General features: G+C 43.0%; 1 protein-coding gene across 1 annotated transcript in view; it reads right to left on the bottom strand.

Annotated features, from left to right (window-relative positions):
• The window catches only part of FGD3 (FYVE, RhoGEF and PH domain containing 3), a 196,696-nt gene that overhangs the window by 42,618 nt on the left and 131,043 nt on the right, over positions 1-23,035 (bottom strand). The window contains exons 5-10 of the mRNA XM_069967044.1: positions 20,875-20,964; positions 19,428-19,564; positions 18,151-18,307; positions 15,063-15,201; positions 14,753-14,811; positions 1,652-1,798 (exon numbers count right to left, since the gene is read on the bottom strand). Coding sequence (XP_069823145.1) covers positions 1,652-1,798; positions 14,753-14,811; positions 15,063-15,201; positions 18,151-18,307; positions 19,428-19,564; positions 20,875-20,964 — 729 coding nt within the window. The remainder of the gene's footprint in view (positions 1-1,651; positions 1,799-14,752; positions 14,812-15,062; positions 15,202-18,150; positions 18,308-19,427; positions 19,565-20,874; positions 20,965-23,035) is intronic.

The following is a 23,035-nucleotide window of genomic DNA, read 5'->3' as shown; positions in this document are numbered from 1 at the left end:
GCAATTTATAGCATAAATTTAATTGATGATGTGCAATATTCCACAGATATACATGTATTTCTTTTAGGGAAAAGAGTGCCATATATATATTTTAACATAGAGCCACCATTCATGCATGTGACTCTGCCAGGTGCATGTCCTCTTTTATAGGAATGTATATTCCCTATACCTTATATTTATCGGGATTTACTATATACTAGGTATTAGAAGTACAGTTTGCGTGTCCATTTGTCCCATAACAAACAAAAGCTCAGTATCCAGCCATATGACCCACTGAAGGAATGCTGAGGGTTTAAGAATTTTCTGTAAGTAGTCAAACATAATAAGATTACAGGATAACAAAGGCTCAGTAATACAAACGTAGGCTTGCTACAAATCACCATGTCTGGAATCTACTGCTACTACTACTTCCACTACTACAGATAGTAGTACTACAAATACTTATAGGATGATGAAACACTGCATGAGGAAGACAGAGCATGTGTTTTGTTGTTTGTTACATAGGTAAGCGATGGGCCTTATTTATTCATTCTCATACAAGAAAAACCTTAAAAGTATCCCTGACATTTAATAAAACGCTTGACATGTCACAGAGACATGTTTAAAGGTTTCATTGGTATTCAGATCCCCTCCAAAACATTAGCGTGCGCTTGGTTCTGCAATCTCAGTTCCAGGAGTCTAATCGCAGTGAGAGAGGGAGTGAAGCACACAGCTGAGCGCTTCTCCCAGCTTGTTCTTCACCACCCAGTTTCCGATGCTCAATCTGTCATAACTTTGTGACACGTCACAAATGTTTTATATGATGGGAACACTTGATCAGTGGGGGTCTGACTGCTGGGACCCCCATTAATCATGAGATTGGGGGAGGTCACAAGTACCACCTAAGTAGGGTGGCAGTCAAGTAAGTGCACTGCCACTCCATTGAAATTGTATGGTACTGCCAAAGGTAGCCAAATATTCTTCTATTAGACGTCTACCTCAGTTTCCCACCATCTTTAGGATCTGACATTGTTGCTTACATTTCTCAGGTGAGTGCTGCAGTTATATCTAATAAAAACAATTCACACTAAACAGCGCTTATAAACACTGATACATTGTAGCAAACAGGACAGGACAGAGAACAGATATTTAAAGGGATTGCCAAGATTTCAATTGCTTAAACTGAACAGCATGCCAATGTATATATGCAGCATACCAGTACCACGTCCATTGAATTTAGTTGAATTCTGTATATATTATAGTACTATTTGTAATGCAAGACCTTAAGGCCTTGACAGTAGGACCCTTCCTTTATTAAGAACAATCCTTTTAAAAAGTCCACCCTTACAAGTATAATACAGCATTCCTTCCAAGAGTCAGAGGGTTCACACCGTTCTCCATATTCACAATTTAAAAAAAAAAAATTACATTCCTCTTTGTTTTGCTGATTGCAGTTGTGAGCGGCTCTTTAATTCACGGCCGACCTCAACCAATAATCCTCTTAGTGTTAGATTTGTAAAATCTAGGTTTTATCATAATACCCTCTTGGCCACCCACAATGCAATTCTGCACAAAGAAAGATACGACTTACTACTCTTAAAAATGTCACAATAACAAGATGACCACATAAAGACAGCGAGGACCATGTGACGGGATATGAAGTAGGGCTCACCAGGTATAGGTAGCGATCCTGTGCGGTCCCGTTCTTTGCAGATAGCTTCTGGATATGGCCTTCTTTGATGAGCTCATTTGCAGGGTTCACAATATCCTCCTCCCCTCCCAGTCGCTCGTATACTTCCAGCAGTTTGTTCATCTTTTCCTGAAAGAATTTTGAAGATTATCATCAAGTTGACACAGACAGTTATAGGCCCAGTGTATTTAAGGCTACATAATGTTTTCCAGACTAGGCCTCACATATAAGGTAGCTCCCCCCTCGGTCTATACAGAACATACGCAGGACCGTGTTTAATACAAAGACTAGGTATAAATCTTCCAGAAGACCAAAATGGATAATGATTGCAAATTTTTAAACTGTGATCCAATAAAAGGGGATTTTTCTATTATTTTTCCTTACAACAGAACTATAACCATTTAAAAGGGATATTCCACTCAAACATAACTTTTTATATGTTGCTGCCTCTGGTGAGACTAACAATTCCTTCCATACTTGTTATTATCTATTCAGTGTCCTTCTCTAAGTTCTGAGCTGCTGCTCTCTACTGAAGACGGAGAAAACTGTGCGTGAGCTGTTCTCTCCGTCTCCCCTTCCTCCCCCCTCCCTTCTGAAACAGCTGATGTAAACAAGTCCCTGGCAGGCTGTATCTTCAATTTGTAGCTTCTTTGTAAACCTGGAAGAGATTATTTAGAGGTCAAGTTTCTGAGATGAAGTTACCGTGATTGGCCATCCCGACATTACAAAGTTGCCACAAAGTTGATAGGGACTTGTTATCAGCTGCCTTGGAAGGAAGGGGGGGGGGAGCTCAAGCTTTTTGTGTCTTCAGCAGAAAGCAGCAGCTCAGAACTGGGAAAACTGAAGACTGAATAGATAATAACAGCTTATCAGCTAGTCCAGAAGATAGAATAGCTGTCCGAAACGGCTATTGCATCCAAGTGTATACCTGCTCCTTCCATCCCTCCCTCCCCATGATTACCATTGGAGCCAAATAAAGCCTAATACACAGACAGCAGCTCGGGGGTGAGTGTGTGCTTTTCTTTCTTCATGTGATAAGGAAAGTTATGTTTGAACAGAATACCCCTTTAACATGGCTGGACACAGGGGATGTGTAGTATTTTTGGTGACCTATTAACATCTGATTGATGGGGGTGTGATACCAGGCAGCTCCTCAAGGATCAGCTGTAGTGTCACGCCACTGGAGCAAACACTGTGACCCCTTCCTTGCCTACCAGACACAATACACTTGATAAGCGGCTGTACCATTCAGGCTACAGTCAACTTCCCAGTGGTTGTATACATTGTGCACATAAAAAGAAAAACAGATAACACATTACAGCCTGGTGAGTGCCAACGTGCGGCTTTATTCAGGCATGTGAGGAGCGGGGAGGGGCAGAAGTCGAATGACCGCGGTTTTGCGGCAAACACACATGTGTCAAAACACATTACACATTACAGCCTGGTGAGTGCCATCTGTTTTTCTTTTTATTATTTCTTTTTATGTGCATTATCCGTGACTTATTTCTGGGATTCAGCACCACGGAGGCTACCTGACGCAGGGTCAAACCGGCAGCGTCTGTATTGTACCTAGGAGTGGAGCAGTGCCGTCTGTTGTTTGCTGTTGCATTGGGTTGTATACTTTGTGCCACTAGAGCCATTGCCTCGGATTTGCCTGCAAATGTCAAGGACTCTATAGAGCGAGCCCAGTGCTATATTGTAAACCACAAAGTGACACCATTGAGATAACAGTAAGATGCAAACATTAGTTATCGCCAGATATTATGTATCCTGTACTCTTGCTATTCTATTCTTCTCATCAACTGTGAGGGTGTTAGTTAAAAGCTGCAACATGATTATTCACACATAAAAATATTCATGTTCTTCTGAAACTAAAGCTCAAACCCTACAACACACATCATGATTTTAATTTGTTCCAACCCAATTACTGGAAGGGCTGCTGTGCTTCAGCGGCGTGTCTGACCTCTTCTGTCTACGGAGGTAGTTAAACACAGTAGACGTGTTCTTATAGTCTGAAACACTTTGCAAAATATCAATGGATCAGTGATGTGTCTCTTTACTGACAGACGGCAAATGCCAGTAGAACATCTTGTTAAATTTAGCATTACGTAACAATGTTGTCCTGTCTGAATCATCAGTGCAAAGGAGGAAAATTTATTACAACTACATGTTATACGCATTCACATCAAGTAAAAGGACTGTACACAAGGATTGGGATGGCCCTCCGGTAAACTGAAAGGTCATGCAGTGGCCCTAATACAACGAAGGAAAAATCAGGACTCAATAATAATCAATCCCATCTGAGTTTCATAGGGGCTAGGGTCTATCCAATTTTAGAGTTATTTCAGGAATATCCTGGGTGACCTAATTGATATGGTCTCTGTGTGGACAGAGGTGGTTGGTAAATCTACAATAACTGAATGTAAACCTGCCTGGGATAAACATATATCTATCCTAAGATAAGAAGGGAAATACTAAAAGGGCAGACTAGATGGACCCAGTGGTCCTTTTCTGCCGACAATCTTCTATGTTTCTATGACACTGGGGATTGGGGGGGGGATTCGAAATTTTTCTTCAGTTGTATAAAAATTAAAATTATTGTTGTTTCTTTGAAAATAGTACAGGGTCTTATATGATTGTTAATCTAAGAAAAGGACTAGGGTTTATTTTTGGAGAAACATGGTATGCCCCTACATTGTAGCCCCACTCTATATGGTAGTTATCTGCCATACTGTATATCCCACTGTTGGTAGGCTCCTATACCCCTGTAGTTAGGCATCCATACTGTATACATCCTCGCTCTGCAGTACGACCCCCCATACTATAAACCTCTTTCCCCCTCTATAGTTGGCCCATGTACCCTCCATCCCCCATAATTGATGTCCCCTACTGTGCATCTTCATACCCCTCCTGTCTCCCCTGCAGCTTGTGTTGAGCAGGTGGGGGCGAAGCATAACAAGTCTGGCACTGATTGGCTGATGCTCAGCACCCAGTGTCAGGGATCTGGTCAGCTGACTGTAACTAGGGCTTAATTTTGGAATAGGGCTTATATTTCAAGCCTACTCCACAAAACCAGAAAAAAGAAGAAACATGGTATTATTATTATTATATTAAAAGAAAGCTTTGAAGTCATACTAACAGACAACTGCAAAACGGAAACCCATGTTATATCTGCAGTCCTACGTAAAACCACATACCACCATGCGTTTTGCCAAATTAGACTTGGAATTGTAAATCATTGCTATGTCTGTGATCTAATGGTAACATTGACTATTGTAGCTGAACAAAGCAGACTATTTTATTTTCTGACTGCAGCTTTCTGTAAATCCCTATGTAGTCATACAGGATGTAGTTAGCTACAAGTGCCTAAACTGCGTTTTCTCTAATCTACGTATCGAGGTCAGGCATCCAGCTAAGCACACTGTTTAGAGATGTGGATGATCTGATCATGCCGTTTCAGCCTCGGGGACACTAGAAGAGCAGGCTCGGAATGGTAATGAGAAAAGCGCATGGCTCATATCAACTTGAGATGGAAAACCAGGACACCCATGTGATCAAATGTTTCATTAGTTTCTAATCTCCTCCCTTCTCTTTCATTTGAGTTATAATTAAGTAAAATAGTTCTGGGGCTTTAGTATCATTATAGCTGTCAGTCAAACATCTGGATTCTTGGAAGAAATTAGTAAAATCATGTAGAAATAAGTCTATAACATATGTATGTCCAGATCAGAAGCAACGGTTTTATATGTAAACCTGTTGTCCTGGACAGGAGAGAGCTGTGTTTCTGTTCTCAACTAAACTACTGGACATATTGTTTGTCACACAGTGTCCGACTGGGTTATCTGGGGCCCGGAAATAATCCTAGGGGCCATCAATAAAGAACCAGTGAGAATCGACATGTCAATCTGTGGTAGTGGATGTTCTAAAGCTGAGGGCCCACCGGATGAAAGCTGGCCATCATGGCCGAAACCAAATTTTATAGATCGTCAAGCAATTAGTTTATTCAGTTCAAAGTAGTTTCGCTGTTTCGCTTTCAAAGTTCTGCAATTGCTCAGGAAAAGTCCAGGATGATAGTCTAAAGTCTCCTAGGATTGTGTTCATCTTTTCCACACAACCAGAGCGATTTGAAAATATTTGGCCAGACTAAGCTAGACAACCTTCGATCTATTAGTTTGGTTTCGGCCCAGGTTACTGTAGTGTTGCTCACCTCTGTGGACACACATTTTACATAAAGCTTGTTCATTCAACAGCTAGCTTTCTTTATCTCCCATTTAAAGTACTTGCACACTTTGCTGAGTGTACATTGTGTTCTGAAAGGGCTGAGAGGAGTGAACTGCCACCAGACACCTTTAATGGCAATTTATCTTCCATGAGAACAAAAGGATTGGGTGTATTCCAATCCAGTATACTCAGTCCTTCTCGCCTATCTACTATCATTAGGAGACCACCATACACATTTAATAATTTACTGGTCCCGCCAAAGTCAGCAGCTTCAAATTATAATCATCTGGCCAGAGTAATGCTGCGTTTACACGGAACGATAATCGTTTGAATTTACGCAAAAACGATCGCATTGAGTGATAATCGTTCCATGTAAACACAGCAAACAATCAAGCGATGAGTGAAAAATCGTTCATTTTGATCTTTTAACATGTTATTAAATCATTGTTTGTCGTTCGCTAAAAATTTGCAGATCGCTTCGTGTAAACAGTCTTTCAAAGAATCACCCTATATAAAAGATGGGCTAAAACGATCTTAAAAACGATCGCAATAACGATTTTTCTTACGAATTTTCTTACGAATTTTCTAACGATTTATTCGTCTAAACGCTGATCGTTATGAAAACCAGATCGATGCTATAAAATTGTTAAACGATCGATTGGCCGAATTATCGCTTCGTGTAAACGTAGCATTAGGGTACTATTAGGGTGCGTTTACACAGAAAGATTTATCTGACAGATTTTGGAAGCCAAAGCCTGGAATGGATTTGAAAAGAGGATAGATCACAGTCTTTTCTTTATGACCTGATTCCTGTTTATAGTCTGTTCCTGGTTTTGGCTTCAAAGATCTGTCAGATAAATCTGTCTGTGTAAATGCACCATTACACGGAAAGATAATCTGACAAATTGGCCCGATTCGGCAGATTATCGCTTCTTGTAATAAATGCAACGATCAGCCGATGACAATGATCATCGGCTGATCGTTGATATAGGCTAGAACCTATATTTGTCGGGCGCTGACCGCGCACCATTGCGTGTGTAATAGCGGTGCACGGGCATCGAATAACGATATACATTACCCATCCATGTTTCAGGGCTGCTCCTGCTGTCCGCTTCTCCCAGGGTCCCACGCGCGCTCTAGCTTCACAGCGGCCTGTCAGCTGATAAGCCGCTCAGCCAATCACAGGCCGCAGCTGACAGGCCGCTGTGAAGCTAGAGTGCGCGCGGGACCCTGGGAGAAGCATACGCCAGGAGCAGCCCTGGAATGTGGATGGGTAATGTATGCCAGTTTAGCAAGGGCTGCAAGGACATCGGTAACGATGTCCTTGCAGCTCTTGTTAAACGATTATCGGGCCGTGTAATAGGCCCAGTAAACGAGCGACGATCTAGCAGATCGCTGCTCATTTACAGGTATTATCGGGCCCTGCTCGGCCCGTGTAATACCACCCTTATGCTACTTTACACGGAGCGATAATTCGCCCAATCGATCGTTTAACGACTTTGAAGCAACGATTTGGTTTTTATAACGATCATCGTTTAGCCGAATAAATCGTTAGAAAAATCGTAAGAAAATTCGTAAGAAAAATCGTTAATGCGATCGTTTTTAAGATCGCTTAAGCCCATCTTTTACATAGGGTGAATCCTTGAAAGACTGTTTACATGAAACGATCTGCGAATTTTTAGCGAACGATTAACGACGATTTGAGTACATGTTGAAAGATCAAAATGAACGATTTTTCGCTCATCGCTTGATCGTTTGCTGTGTTTACACAGAACGATTATCGCTCAAATGTGATCGTTTTTGCGAAAATTCGAACAATAATTGTTCCGTGTTAACGTAGTATTACTCCATTGATTCCCTTCATCAATATGTTCCTTTTTTCACCTAAATATTCTGGTACCTAACTTAGCCCAAAATGAGGAACCATCTTGCTACTCCTTATTGCATATATAAGTAAGAACGCCTGGTGACCACCAATACAAGAAGTCCTTAACACTCGGGAAGAAGGAACTCAAGAGAACACAGAGAAGGGAAGACTTTAGTGAGAAGTTGGCGGTATTTAATTATTATTAAATCATCTCTATAATTTTTAGATAGAATAGGCTTCAAATACCACAGATTAAGCCATTGCGAATAGCAAATCTTCTCTAAATATTATAGGTCAAACTTGACTTTTCAAAGTTTTTCAACCTTAGTACTAGAGATGAGCAAACTTTTAAAAGTTCAATTTGGCAGGGTTCACCAAACTTTAAAGAAAAGTTGGGTTGGGTTCTACCGAACCTTAAACAAACCGCACTAAAACAAGTAAACTATTACAGGCTTTAAGCTGATTTAATGCAGTTCAGCAAGTTTGCCCACCAATACTTACTTGTCAGCGCTTCCCCATTGTCCTCTTACAGGTCTCCAGTGTTCCCCACTGATCGGATCTGCCTCCACTTCCTGACTGAGACTAGAGTGACAGCCCGCTAAGCCAATCTTTGCTCACTGTGCTTGCTGACAAGTGGTTGAAAATAAGTGGAGTTTAAAAAAGGAGTTGTTGGTGATTCTGTGGGTTTGGAGTGACTGATATATTGTTGTTTTTGTGCAATTGTGTGGTGTGCATTGCTGCAGTGCATAGATAGCTAGTGCCATAGTTGCTTAGTTAAACAGGTCCAAACTGTTTTTTTTTTCTCTGGTCTGCTCTGCACCTGGGGGTGGGGTTAATTGATCTCAGGTGCTTAAATCAAGGCTCAGCACTCACTGTGTGTGCTTGCTCACTGTGCTTGCTGACAAGTGGTTGAAAATAAGTGGAGTTTAAAAAAGGAGTTGTTGGTGATTCTGTGGGTTTGGAGTGACTGATATATTGTTGTTTTTGTGCAATTGTGTGGTGTGCATTGCTGCAGTGCATAGATAGCTAGTGCCATAGTTGCTTAGTTAAACAGGTCCAAACTGTTTTTTTTTTCTCTGGTCTGCTCTGCACCTGGGGGTGGGGTTAATTGATCTCAGGTGCTTAAATCAAGGCTCAGCACTCACTGTGTGTGCTTGCTCACTGTGCTTGCTCACAAGTGGTTGAAAATAAGTGGAGTTTAAAAAAGGAGTTGTTGGTGATTCTGTGGGTTTGGAGTGACTGATATATTGTTGTTTTTGTGCAATTGTGTGGTGTGCATTGCTGCAGTGCATAGATAGCTAGTGCCATAGTTGCTTAGTTAAACAGGTCCAAACTGTTTTTTTTTTCTCTGGTCTGCTCTGCACCTGGGGGTGGGGTTAATTGATCTCAGGTGCTTAAATCAAGGCTCAGCACTCACTGTGTGTGCTTGCTCACAAGTGGTTGAAAATAAGTGGAGTTTAAAAAAGGAGTTGTTGGTGATTCTGTGGGTTTGGAGTGACTGATATATTGTTGTTTTTGTGCAATTGTGTGGTGTGCATTGCTGCAGTGCATAGATAGCTAGTGCCATAGTTGCTTAGTTAAACAGGTCCAAACTGTTTTTTTTTTCTCTGGTCTGCTCTGCACCTGGGGGTGGGGTTAATTGATCTCAGGTGCTTAAATCAAGGCTCAGCACTCACTGTGTGTGCTTGCTCACTGTGCTTGCTCACAAGTGGTTGAAAATAAGTGGAGTTTAAAAAAGGAGTTGAAAGAAGGAGTTACAAGTTCTGGTAAGTGCTAAATCTCTTTTTCACTGTTTTTGTTGCACTGAGGATGATGGCTAGCAGGATGGAAGGATTCATTCAGTGCGCAGTCTGCCGCATGTACGCACAACTGGAGCAGGTGTTCCAGGGTGAGTACCGCTGTGACAGATGTGAGCATGTTGCCCATCTAGAAGCTCGAGTTAGAGATCTGGAGAAGCATATTGCAACACTGAGGGAACTTGGCCACCTCGAGAGGGAACTTCGGCTCACTGAGCAGGAAGTTAGTGGGTTAGAGATGGAGGGTGGTGATATAGATCAGGAGGCCCAAGTAAGTAGCTGGGTTAATGTAGTTAGAGGGACCAGTAAGGGATCCAAGAAAAGGAAGGCCACTTCTCCTACTATATGCCCAAGCAAAATTGCCAAGTTAGGTGATGATGCAAGGGCATCCGTGTCAGAAATGGCAGCTCTAGTGGAACCTGTTCTCCCTAACAGCCGGGGGAACAGTCCAACTAGTAGTGGGTGGGATGGTATTGTAGGTAGGCCTAGACAGCTAGTGGTTGTAGGGGATTCTATAATCAGGAAGACGGATAGAATAATTTGTCGCCAAGACCGCCTCAACCGAATGGTTTGCTGTCTCCCTGGTGCCAGGGTTCGGCATGTGGTGGAAAGGGTGGATAAATTACTTGGGGGGGCTGGGGATGACCCAGCTGTCGTGGTCCATGTGGGAACCAATGACAGGATACAAGGTAGGTGGAGGTCTATTAAAAATAATTTTAGAGAACTAGGTGCTAAGTTGAAGGGAAGGACCTCCAAGGTGGTATTCTCTGGAATACTGCCTGTGCCATGCGCATCGCAGGAAAGACAGCGGGAGCTTAGGGAGTTAAATGCATGGCTCAAGTCATGGTGTAGAGGAGAAGGGTTTGGGTTTTTAGAGCACTGGGCTGACTTTTCATTGGGGTACAATCTGTTTTCCGCAGATAATTTGCACCTTAATGGAAGGGGGTCCGCTGTGCTGGGGGAGAGAATCCTAGAAGGGGTGGAGGGGTTTTTAAACTAGGGATGTGGAGGGAGGACAATGAAGTATGTAATGTAGTGGCAGATAGGTTAGAGAGGGGACAGAACAATGAGGAGGGAGGAGAAGGGTCCTGTGGGGGGAGGATAAGAGCAGTGCATAGGGAGATCCATATGTTGCGGATGAACAGTGAGGATGATTGTAGCCACAGCACAGTAATAAATCCCATTTCTTATAATGAAGCGGTTAAACTCGATGGTAATATAAAGTGTATGGTTACTAATGCCAGAAGTCTAGCCAGCAAGATGGGGGAGCTGGAGGCCTTGGTTCTGGAGGAGTCCATTGATGTGGTTGGTGTGACTGAGACATGGCTGGACTCCTCACATGACTGGGCTGTCAATATTCAGGGATTTACGTTGTTCAGAAGGGACCGGGTGGGCAGAAGGGGAGGAGGAGTATGTCTGTATGTCAGAAATGATATTAAAGTGAGTGTAAAAGATGCAATAGTGGGAGATGACTGTGATGATGTGGAAGCATTATGGGTAGAACTACAGAAGGAGGTAAAGAGTGAAAAAATTATTCTTGGTGTAATCTATAGACCCCCCAACATTACTGAGGAGGTAGATGGCCAGTTGAATAGACAAATAGAGCGGGCTGCCCGGGAGGGAACAGTAGTGATAATGGGGGACCTCAACTACCCAGATATAGATTGGGGTCACGGTTCAGCTAAAACCACAAAGGGGAGGGAATTTCTTAACCTCCTGCAGGATAATTTTCTGGGCCAGTTTGTGGAGGAGCCAACTAGAAGTGATGCCTTGTTGGATCTGGTTATTTCTAACAACGCTGAGCTGGTTGGGGATGTCACTGTCCATGAACACCTGGGTAATAGTGACCACAATATAGTGACTTTTAGCTTAAAGTGTAGAAAAGAAAAGCATGTTGGGAGGGCAAAAACTCTTAATTTTAAAAGGGCCAATTTTCCTGGGTTAAGGGCAGAACTTCAGGGCATAGACTGGGAGCGGCTGCTGTCACATACGGATACAGCTAATAAATGGGAAATCTTCAAATCCACATTAAATAACTGTACTGCCAAATATATTCCTATGGGTAACAAATATAAACGGTTAAAATCCAATCCCACATGGCTTACAACCGAGGTTAGAAGGGCTATAAATGAGAAAAAAGGGGCATTCAAAAAATATAAATCAGAGGGGTCAGCTGTAGCATTTAAACATTACAAAGAAGTCAACAAAACCTGTAAAAATGTAATAAAAGCAGCAAAAATTCACAATGAAAGGCAGGTAGCCATAGCAGGTAGCAAAAGAAACCCCAAAAAATTCTTCAAATATATTAATGCAAAAAAACCAAGGTCAGAGCATGTAGGACCCCTAAATAATGGCGACGGGGAATTAATAACTGGGGATCAGGAGAAAGCTGAGTTACTTAATGGGTTCTTCAGTTCTGTATATACAAAAGAGGATGGAGCTGTGGTGGGTGGGGCCAGTACTGAGGTGGGTGGGGCCAGTGCTGCTAACACATGTAATGTACTGAACTGGTTTACTATAGATATGGTCCAAGATAAATTAAACAAACTCAATGTAACCAAAGCTCCAGGGCCTGATGGATTGCACCCCAGAGTTCTTAGGGAACTCAGTTCTGTAATTTCACTACCCTTGTATGAAATATTCCGTGATTCTTTGCTTACTGGTATTGTGCCGAGGGACTGGCGTAAGGCAAATGTAGTGCCGATCTTCAAAAAGGGCTCTCGAACTTCCCCAGGTAACTATAGACCCGTAAGCTTAACGTCCATTGTGGGGAAACTATTTGAGGGGCTTATAAGGGACTACATCCAGGAATATGTAGTGGCTAATAGTATTATAAGTGATAACCAGCATGGTTTTACTAAGGACAGAAGCTGTCAAACCAACCTAATATGTTTCTATGAAGAGGTAAGTAGAAGCCTGGATGGCGGCGCGGCTGTGGATATAGTGTACCTGGATTTTGCAAAAGCGTTTGACACAGTTCCTCATGGACGTCTGATGGGTAAGTTAAAGTCTATTGGTTTGGAAAATTTAATGTGTAACTGGATTGAAAACTGGCTTAATAATCGTACCCAGAGAGTGGTGGTCAATGATTCCTACTCCGAATGGTCCCCGGTAATAAGTGGTGTACCCCAAGGGTCAGTACTGGGCCCTCTTCTGTTTAACTTGTTTATTAATGATATTGAGAATGGAATTAACAGCAATGTTTCTATCTTTGCAGATGACACCAAGCTTTGTAGTACAGTACAGTCTATGGAGGATGTGCAGATGTTACAGGATGACTTAGACACACTGAGTGTTTGGGCGTCCACTTGGCAAATGAGGTTCAATGTGGATAAATGTAAAGTTATGCACCTGGGTACTAATAACCCGCATGCATCATATGTCCTGGGGGGAGTTACTCTGGGAGAGTCACTGATGGAGAAGGATCTGGGTGTACTTGTAGATAATAGACTACAGAACAGCACACAATGTCAGTCAGCTGCTTCTAAGGCCAGCAGGATATTGTCATGCATTAAAACAGGCATGGACTCTCGGGACAGGGATATATTATTACCGCTTTATAAAGCTTTGGTGCGGCCTCATCTGGAGTATGCCGTCCAGTTTTGGAACCCGATTCATAAAAAGGATGTTCTAGAGCTGGAGAGGGTACAAAGACGGGCAACTAAACTAATAAGGGGAATGGAGCATCTTAGTTATGAGGAGAGATTAAAAGAATTACATTTGTTTAGTCTGGAGAAGAGACGTTTAAGGGGAGATATGATTAACTTATTTAAATATATAAATGGCCCCTACAAGAGATATGGGGAAAAGATGTTCCAGGTAAAACCCCCTCAAAGGACAAGAGGGCACTGCCTCCGCCTGGAGAAAAAAAGGTTCAATCTCCGGAGGCGACAAGCCTTCTTTACCATGAGAACTGTGAATCTGTGGAACAGTCTACCACAGGATCTGGTCACAGCAAAAACAGTAGAGGGCTTCAAAACCAGCCTAGACAAGTTCTTAGAGCAAAATAATATAAATGCATATGTATAGAACCTATCACCCCTCCCCCTTCCCTGTATCCATCCCCTCCTTGGTTGAACTTGATGGACATGTGTCTTTTTTCAACCGTATTAACTATGTAACTATGTAACTATGTAACTATGTAACTATGTAATCACTGGCTGTGGTGCTTTCCCATCTCAGTCAGACAATGATTGGCTGAGTGGGCTGTGACTCTTGTCTTATGAGTGACAGCACGCTCAGCCAATCACTGGCTGTGGTGCTGTCCCCTCTCAGTCAGTGATTGGCTGAACAGGCTGGAGGCAGCTGCGATCAGCAGGGGACACTGGAGACCCATAGGAGGAAACTGGTGGCGCGCGGACAAGCAAGCATACCCTTTTATAGTTTTCTATGTGTATTAGGCCATGTTTAGACCTTGTCAGAGCCGGTCTCAAAAAAAGATCATCCCGGCCGGTACTGCAGTACAGGCTGGATGATCTTTAGCGCCGCAGAGTTCTGATGTCGGTGCGTCCATGCACGCCTGCATCAGAACTCCCCACTGCACACTATGGAGCGTACGGCCTGAGCCTCTCGCTCCACTGTGTGCACTGACAGGGTTTTCTGCAGCCGCTATTCATTGAGTAGCGGCCGCAGAAAACTGATACGTCAGTTTCTCGTGGTGCCGCTTGGGTTCCCGGCCGGAGTGTATACTATGTGTATACACTCCGGTTGGGATTCCATAGGCAACAATGTTAAGTAATAATCAGGGCAATTGGCAACAACGGCCATAGTTTTATGGAAATATATGTAGAATGAACATAGCCTTAAATTGCGCATGCATCTTGGACCTCGTACCTAACGAATAGTGCAGCTATAAGTAACTATACTACTACCACTACTATAAAGCATGTAATGCCTCCAAACCTGGCTACACTTCTCCATTTCCATCACTTTCCTCTACTTTTCCTTGGCAAGCTTCCATTCCATAGTATTTCAGTAGTCTGCATTAATTTGAGTGTTTAATGACAGCGTCAGTCCAGTTCCCTTACAAGAGGCCAGGCACCTCTCCGATCAGATATGACGTGTGTATTGATACGTCGGGGGTTACCATTTGTTAATGCTTTGCTGTCTTTTAGTTAATTTATCTCAATAAACATGAAAATAATTTTTAATTTTTTTTTAGGAAAAGAACATTACAGATCTGTAGACGGCTTGACTTACCATTTTTCGAATGGCTGCATTTGAGTGATTCGCTGCGGTGGAAATAAGCTCCAGGGACTCTGTAATAAGGATGATCCAATTACACATATTAAACATTCAGCCGGCATGCAGACTGCAGTTCATCATAGTGTACTGCAAGGTTATGTTAAGGTGACCAATTGTCAGAGGATAGATAGATCTCAAGGTATACCGAGTGATACAATCACAAACAACTATTATCAGACATAAGAGATCTCATGAGGATGTAGGGACAGTAGAATCATTGTGTCGGGAATGGCATGTAACAAGACACAGTTATTAAATATCATACTCTCTGCATCCTTTCTATCCGCCGAGTCCTCGGGCAGTTTCTTTAAATAATCTTTCAGGAGAAGTTCATAGCGAGGAATTCGTTGGACCGGCTCCAACATGTGATGCTGTAATGTCAGATTCCCACAGACGTCCTCTTTCTGTAAATGATAAACATTAGACAGATGTCATTTGGAAATCAGGATATTGCAGAACACAAGCCAGACTTATCATTGCATGGTCATCCTGTCCAGCATAACTTACTCATGACTACAAGGTTTCCTACATAGAGTGACGTCTTCAACCTACTAATGTCTTGATGCCAGGTCAAAACCAAGTTTCACAACAATAGATCCTGTTGCTTATATCCCTTAAAAGAGAAGTCCGAGTACAGGTTTTTCTTGCAAAACTGCACGTAATGGGGTGGGGGAACAAAAAAACATGCACTTACCTCCCTGACTCCAACACTGGAGTCCACTGTCCTTGACTCTTGCCCCTGATCCCTTCCCGGTCTAGAGACGGGACTTGGGACGTGACGTTCCAAGCCCACTCAGCCAGTCAGCGGCTGTCGTCCCACCTCTGCCGCAGTCAAGTCAAGTCCTAGGTCCCACTCAGACCCAGAAGCGACCGGAGCAGAGGTCAGCAGACTCCAGCGCTGAAGCCAGGGAGGTAAGTGCATGTTGCATTGTTCACCCACCCCGTCCCTGGCAGTTTTGAAAAAAAACAAACTGTGCCTGGACTTCTCCTTTAATATCCTAATATCAATATATTATTTAAATAAGGCTTTTATTATCAACATATTTTTTCCTAGTTTTTACACTGATACTTGAGCGGCTCTACAGGCTGCATGTTTTCTGCATCTCACTTATCAGCTTTGCCGTATAGACTGGGACAAAGTCAACACAGGGTGGAGGATGTAATGTCAGTTCTGATGTATTGATCACTGAAGTTATCCCCTATTCATCAGAACGCAGGGAAAATGTAACCCCAAATGAAAGGATAGCAGCACTTGTGTACAGTCAACATTCAGTTCCTTTAGGGTTCCCATGATCATGGGGGTCCCAACACTCAGACTGTTACCAGTCATGTTGTTATCCTCTATCTTATAGGCATAACCTCATAAGATGGGAATACCCTTGTAGAAGGTATTTCCCTAAGAGCTAGCAATGAAAATGGTTAATAATTGATTTGACTATTATCTCGTTGATAATGGTTCAATAGTCCTTACTAATAACAGGAGTTGGGGGGGGGGTCATTATCTCGTAATCAGCTGAACAGTCTGGAGAATTCTTTTTGTTGCTATTTTGACAATTTTTATAATGTATTGGAATATAATTTTATATTCTGGATGGATTTTTAGACGGCTTTTTATAAATCAGTTTTTACATTAGCACATACAGAAGATAAACAGCATGACACAAAGTCTGGGATATATCAAACACTAGAATATTTTCCACTTGAATTCACGCTGTTAAAAGCATTTAAAGCAGCAGCTCGCTTGACAAGATGATGGACCCTAGAATTAGAACGTGGAAAATCCTCTAAGTGCCGCATTAATGCAAAACCACGTAGCGATTTTACTCTATGTAACAACAATAGAGCGTTCAACGGAGAACTGTCTCCTCCACCTCCACAGGACAACACATTCATCTCCATTGTTGAGGACTAGTTCACATTTACAATTAGTTGGCAGATTGCTTTTCAACACAATTGCATTTCCTCAGATAAGGAGGACATTGTAATAAGTGCTGCACCAGGAGTAACACGAGCTGACAGTGCGGCGCTCTATCATTTATCAGCTCATCTAATAGCTCAACACTTCATTATTTAAGCCTATAAAATCCTACGGAACATCGATTATGTTTAAGCTAAGTAGAAATCTCGACTATTACTAACCATTCACTGTTACAATTCATAACAAGACAATGTTCGCCTAGGGTGACACTGCCCTAAACTGGGTTTATATGTTACGGTGTGATGGAGCTTAAAAGTATTAAACATCACAAACTGTGAAGAGATCCATATTAACTGCAGTTCTACCATCATCTTTACTAAAAGAAACTTATTGCACTAACACAAGTACAATAGACATACAAACACTATTGCAGTTCTATAAGGGTTGTCCAGGGTGCAGAAGATGTCTGAAGCCTTATGCTCCCTGGCGCTCACCTGGCCTTTTCATTGTGTAGGTATAGGACACCATGCCCACACATGATCAGGATATATGCCCATCTCCTCCACATCTCGAAAAGCTACCAAGGCATGGAAATGCCGGAAGTGAGGCTTCAGCTGTCTTCTGCACCCCTGATAACCCCTTTAAGGTGCCCATGCAGCTTAAATAATTGTTAGACCAATGTTCATTCACCCGACGGCTATCTCTCCTATCCCCCCATGTAAATGGATAATTGGCTCAGTTTGGGAAGAGTTGGGAGGCCTTCATACATATTGGCCCCACAGAAAATGGCATGTTTGGCCAACTTTTGACTAATATGTATCGAGGCATGCAGGGAAAAACTGTGTCATGCTACATTCCATGGTTGCGCTTTCAGGGTACAATAATGGAGAAAATATAATTGCATGTAATTGCAACTCATAAAGTGGAGAACCTACTGGGTCCTTAATACAAACTTGTAAGGACTGTGAATGTTCTCATATAGGGTCTGTGCACAAAACTTTTCCATGTGTACAGTCACTTATATAGACCAGTAGCTCACTTGAAATGAAAGTTGTTTCACTATGATAGGCCAAAGAAGGAAGCCATTCACTATGACCTCCACAGTTTGTTAGAATGAAGTGGAAGCTATACTAGGAAAGTATTGTGCCACTCTCCTTAGTTAGTTCAGATTTTTTGATGGTCACATGGTCACCCACTGACAATAATGTCACAATGATACAGTTTTTGAAAAATCCTAATAGCGCCACCATGAGTTATCATTGCCAGCTATCCTATTCTAGCAAACCAAAGGGCATCCAGCAGTCAGAACCCTAAAAATTAGATCAGACAGCAATATCATATCCCAGCTATGTGCGATCAGTCTTTTCACAGCCCTTTAATTGTCATCTTTTTTATATCTGTTATTCTGTAGTCCAAAAGTAATTACAAGCTTTACCTGAATTGTATGGATGACCTCCTTAAAAACAGGAGACCTCTGAGTCCAGGAATTCACCATATCCATAGCTTTGTCGAAGTTCTTTACATATTCCCCATACATTTTGAGGAATGGAGCCAACTTCTGAAGAATATCCCCAATCCGTGGATGTGTATTCCTGGAAATTCAATGTAAAACAGCCATGTATGAATTAAGTGTACCTGTGGGATCACAAATCCATTCACAATCATCGTATTTATGGTGTAATTGTGGAACGTTAATAATTTATTCCCGCCATTACTGTCTGCCAGAAAACCAATCATGAAAATATTCCATAAATGTTTGATTTAGGTAGGAGATTAAGGCCTTACACTTATAACTAAACTGTGAACTGAGAACGGCAAATAGAGCTCCTACAGCACCGTATTACAGACCCGCAGAGGAATCATACTAATAATATTTATTTATATGAGGCCTACAAATTCTGCAGCCATTCTGCAGTTTACAATAAACAATCAGAATGTGATTGGTTTAACCTCGTATATAAGTAGAATAGTGCGCATGTGTGTGCAGATACAAAGTACATCAAGTATAGGGGGCGCTCATGAGTAAAAAGGTGAGAGGGAGTAGGGAATATTATAAGCCTGCCTATAGAAATGAGTCTTAAGGCCCCTCTTAAAGCTGTGGGTATTGGGAACGAGTCTAAGTATTTGGGGTATCACATTCCAAAGAACTGGTGCAGCAACGGAGATGGGAATGAGAATTTTGGATTATTGAAGATATTAAAGGTTCCTATACAATCTATAACCTCGTTGGCCGAACCAGCAACTTGCAGCAGGTTCATCCGTCACTCTAAAATTTACGGGGTATTCCTGAGACTCCACCGACAGATTGTGTCAGTGGAAATAGAGGTAGGGCGTGATGGAAAATTACTGCCCGACCCCTTTGTTCTCAGAGATAAATAGCATGCCATACTGTACCGGTGGCCAACAGTTATTGAAGATGGATGGGCATCTTTAGTTTTAGATTGTTAAAAGAATATAGAGACCATGTGGGATGTCAGACAGAGATGAGGGAGGAGATGTGGGAAGAGGCAGCATTGCGGTGAGCTCTGTCGGGGAGAGTGAGGATTTAGTACTGTATTCTGAGTTTGATGGGAAACCAGTGTAGTGACTGGCACAGAGGGTAGGCATCAATGTAATGGAGATTCATTAGATTCATTGGCCCTTTTTATTTTATAATTATGGCCTACTAGTTTAGATCAGTGCCATCTGTAGATGATGTGTAAGACAACTCACCATTCCTGGGTTATGCGCGTCTTGAGTTCTGGCAGAAGGAATTGGCAATGAAAGCAGTAGATGGAAGAAATGTTAGAAAATATTCCTGTGGTCACTTCTGGTGGAATTCCAGCTGCTGATAATTTTGTGCAGAATACCTGGAAGGAGATAATAATGCATCACACATCTGGGGATGGAGGATCCATTACTCATAACAAAAGATGATAGGAGATTATCACACCCAATGGAATGAGAGATAAGACAATTAGAAATGCCAATGGGTTAAATCAGTGGCGGCCAACTAACCACATTATGGGGCCCCATATGCGGCTCATAATTCCTTCCTGTCAGACTCGGTTCACACTGGCCCAATACTGATGGATTTTTGCATACGTTTCATAGTTGCAAGCTCAAGCCCAACAGTAGGTCTAATGACTTGAACTGTTAGCTGTCAATTCAGGTAAGCAAACCCATGATTGCGCCAGGACTTAAAACCGTAATACAGAGGCAAATGCGCATCTATATTAAGCTAGGGTGTACCCAGCCTTAAAGTGTCAATACACCTTCAACAACTGAAGGATGAATGATTGTTCCGTTGTCCATTATCTTTCCCGTCTTCCATCTGTCCTCCTCATAAACAGGAACGTTCGGCATGGCCATGCGTCCTGGATTCTCTATGAGGAGGGGTAAGCTGCAACCAGAGCACTCTGACTGCGGCTTATCTTTCCCTGTACAAAGGGGCCTGACCCTTATAAACACCAACATCATCGGTTGGTGGTTGTTCAGGACAGCCGCATATACCTTAGATTGATGGCTGAACCAATCACTAGTAGCGGCAAAGCTCAACGAGGGTCTAAGGTGTATAGGGACCTTAAGTGAGACTGTGGAACTCTGGCACATGTTGTTACAGTGGTTGATTCATTGAAAAGATTCAAGACGAGCCTAGATGCCCTTCTTAAAAAACATAAATTACACATTGTGGTTACTTGATTTCTTAGTCGGGATAGAATTTTTCTCCCTGTGATGGGGCAATTGGCATCTGCCTCGAGTTTTTTTGTCTTCTTCTGGATCAACACAGTGTGATAATATGTAAGTCCATTGGGTACATATTCTAAATACTGTGTTGACCAGAACAGAGACTGAGCATTTATTGTGAACACCTCTCCATGCAAACAGGGGACATGGTAAAAAGGATATTTTTTAGCATTTTTACCACTGGCAGGAAGACTGAAGACAGACACTCAAAATTTAATCAATTAGCAATTATCTTATTTTTCATGTATTAAAGTCCATAAAATTGAAAGGGAACTGGCATGTTTTATAGGCTTCACAATCAACCATCTTGTGCGCTGTGTCGACTCCCCAATATTGTATGGACGGAGATAACCATCCCACACAGTCGCTCCCAGCTATGAAGGAGAAAACATTACAGCCCATATTGTTGGAATAGTTAAATATTTCCGCGTACCTGATCGAGCAGATGTAGTCTCTTCACATAGGCTTCCTCGGTGTGGAGCAGCTCATTGGCGATATTAAATAGCTTCTGTGGTTCTGTGCACTGCAAGATAAATGGGAAGGGCCATTAATACACATCACCAAGCTTAATATTTTCCCAGATTTATTAAAACCAAGCTCCTGGAATAAATTGTGGCAGGCGTGCTAAACAGACGTGGATTTAATTTTGCAAAAGCCTAAACAAAGACAATTCATGCACTTTTTTTATGATCATTTTTGGTCATGACTGATTACAAATGACAGATACTCAATTCAACATAAAAAACATACTGACTGCCATAAAATGTGTCTGCAGAGGCTGAAATGTAAGAGGCAATCAGAAGAGATGGTAAAATGGTTTTTACATTGCGTAAAGAACACCGGGGGGAAAAGACATTTTACATCTTAAAGGCAGTCTTTACATTAGCATATAAACAGGCAAAACAGGGAATACAATCTGTGATGTAAACCCTGTGTAAATCCAATACAAAGCCCCCAAAACCCTGTAGAGTTAAACGGTACATGTATAAAACGTAAGAAGCAAGCTCCTGAGTGCCCTCTAGTGGCAGTAGCTGCAGGCAGAATTTTGAATGAAACAATTATCACACACTTTGTTCTGCTCTGCACCAGATTCCCACACCAGTGCATGCAACGGATAGCCCTTCTCTTTCAATATCATGCCATCATGTTTTTTTTAAAGGGACACTCCAGACCCATTCATTCCCTGAGCAAAAGGGTTCATGAAGATTACCCAAGGCTGTGACTCGGCTTTCTGCCGTGACCTACAGCTTATTACTCATTAAGACCAAAATCTGCCTGTCCTGACCTTGTTTTCTGGGTTATACTCCTTATTGGAGCCTGCCTGGACCTACAGCTTATTATTCATTATGACCAAACTCTGCCAGTCCTGACCTTCTGCCTGTTAAGTCATAACCATTGAACTCCCCTTTTCCTACTATTTCTTCTGCCTACTCCTGTACCACCAATGGATGTACCAGCTGTTTTTATTAAAGACTACATTGGGGTAGAGACCAAGGGATGTTTTGGAGGTAAGAGCAGTGGCGCCGCAATGATGAGGCGACCTGAGTCGTCTGCCTCAGGCGGCGCCACTAGCTGTCATCATGGGGGCGGCATTCAGTGGCAGATTATAATATGAGCGGTTCGGGCGGCCGCCCACATTATAATCCGCCACTGATTGTACCATGTACCGGAGTCCCCCCGCGCCCGGACAGCATCTGTAATTAGATGCTGTGAGCGGGGGAGACTGTATTCATAAGCGCGGCGCTGTAATGAATCAGCCGCGCAGGGCTGTTACTACAGCGCGGCGCTTATGAATACAGTCTCCCCCGCTCCCAGCATCTAATTACAGATGCTGTCCGGGCGCGGGGGGACTCCGGTACATGCATTCCACGTCCGTGATCCTCCAGGATCACGGAACGTGGAATGCAGCCTTAGTCCCCCGGCTGATGTGCGGCTGCCGGGGGTGTCCCATCCTGTCCCCGGCAGCGCGCGCATCAGAGAGCACCCCGGCAGCCACGCATCAGCCGGGACCAGACCAGAAGGGCTCGACGGGGGAACGGATGGCAGGTGAGTTATGTGCTGTTTTTTGTTTTATCTGCTGTGCAGGGGGGGGGGGGAGAGGGGAGAGGGGGACCATCTATAAGGGAGAGGGCAGAGGGGGACCATCTATAAGGGGGGGGAAGGGGGACCATCTATAAGGGGGGGGGCATCTATAAGGGGGGAGAGGGGGACCATCTATAAGGGGGGGGACCATCTATAAGGGGGGGGAAAGAGGGGGACCATCTATAAGGTGGAAGAGGGGGACCATCTATAAGGGAGGGGGAGAGGGGGACCATCTATAAGGGAGGGGGAGAGGGGGACCATCTATAAGGGAGGGGGAGAGGGGGACCATCTATAAGGGGGGGAGAAAGAGGGGGACCATCTATAGGGGGGAGAAAGAGGGGGACCATCTATAAAGGGGGGGAGGGGGACCATCTATAGGGGGGGAAGGGGGACCATCTATAAGGGAGGGGGGGAAGAGGGGGACCATCTATAAGGGAGGGGGGAAAGAGGGGGACCATCTATATGGGGGAAAGAGGGGGACCATCTATAAGGGGGGAAGAGGGGGACCATCT

Source organism: Dendropsophus ebraccatus, chromosome 4, assembly GCF_027789765.1.
Source record: "Dendropsophus ebraccatus isolate aDenEbr1 chromosome 4, aDenEbr1.pat, whole genome shotgun sequence".
Taxonomy (NCBI): Eukaryota; Metazoa; Chordata; class Amphibia; order Anura; family Hylidae; genus Dendropsophus; species Dendropsophus ebraccatus.
The sequence above is the reverse complement of the archived record's forward strand: the minus strand, read 5'-3'. Positions and strand labels throughout refer to the sequence as shown.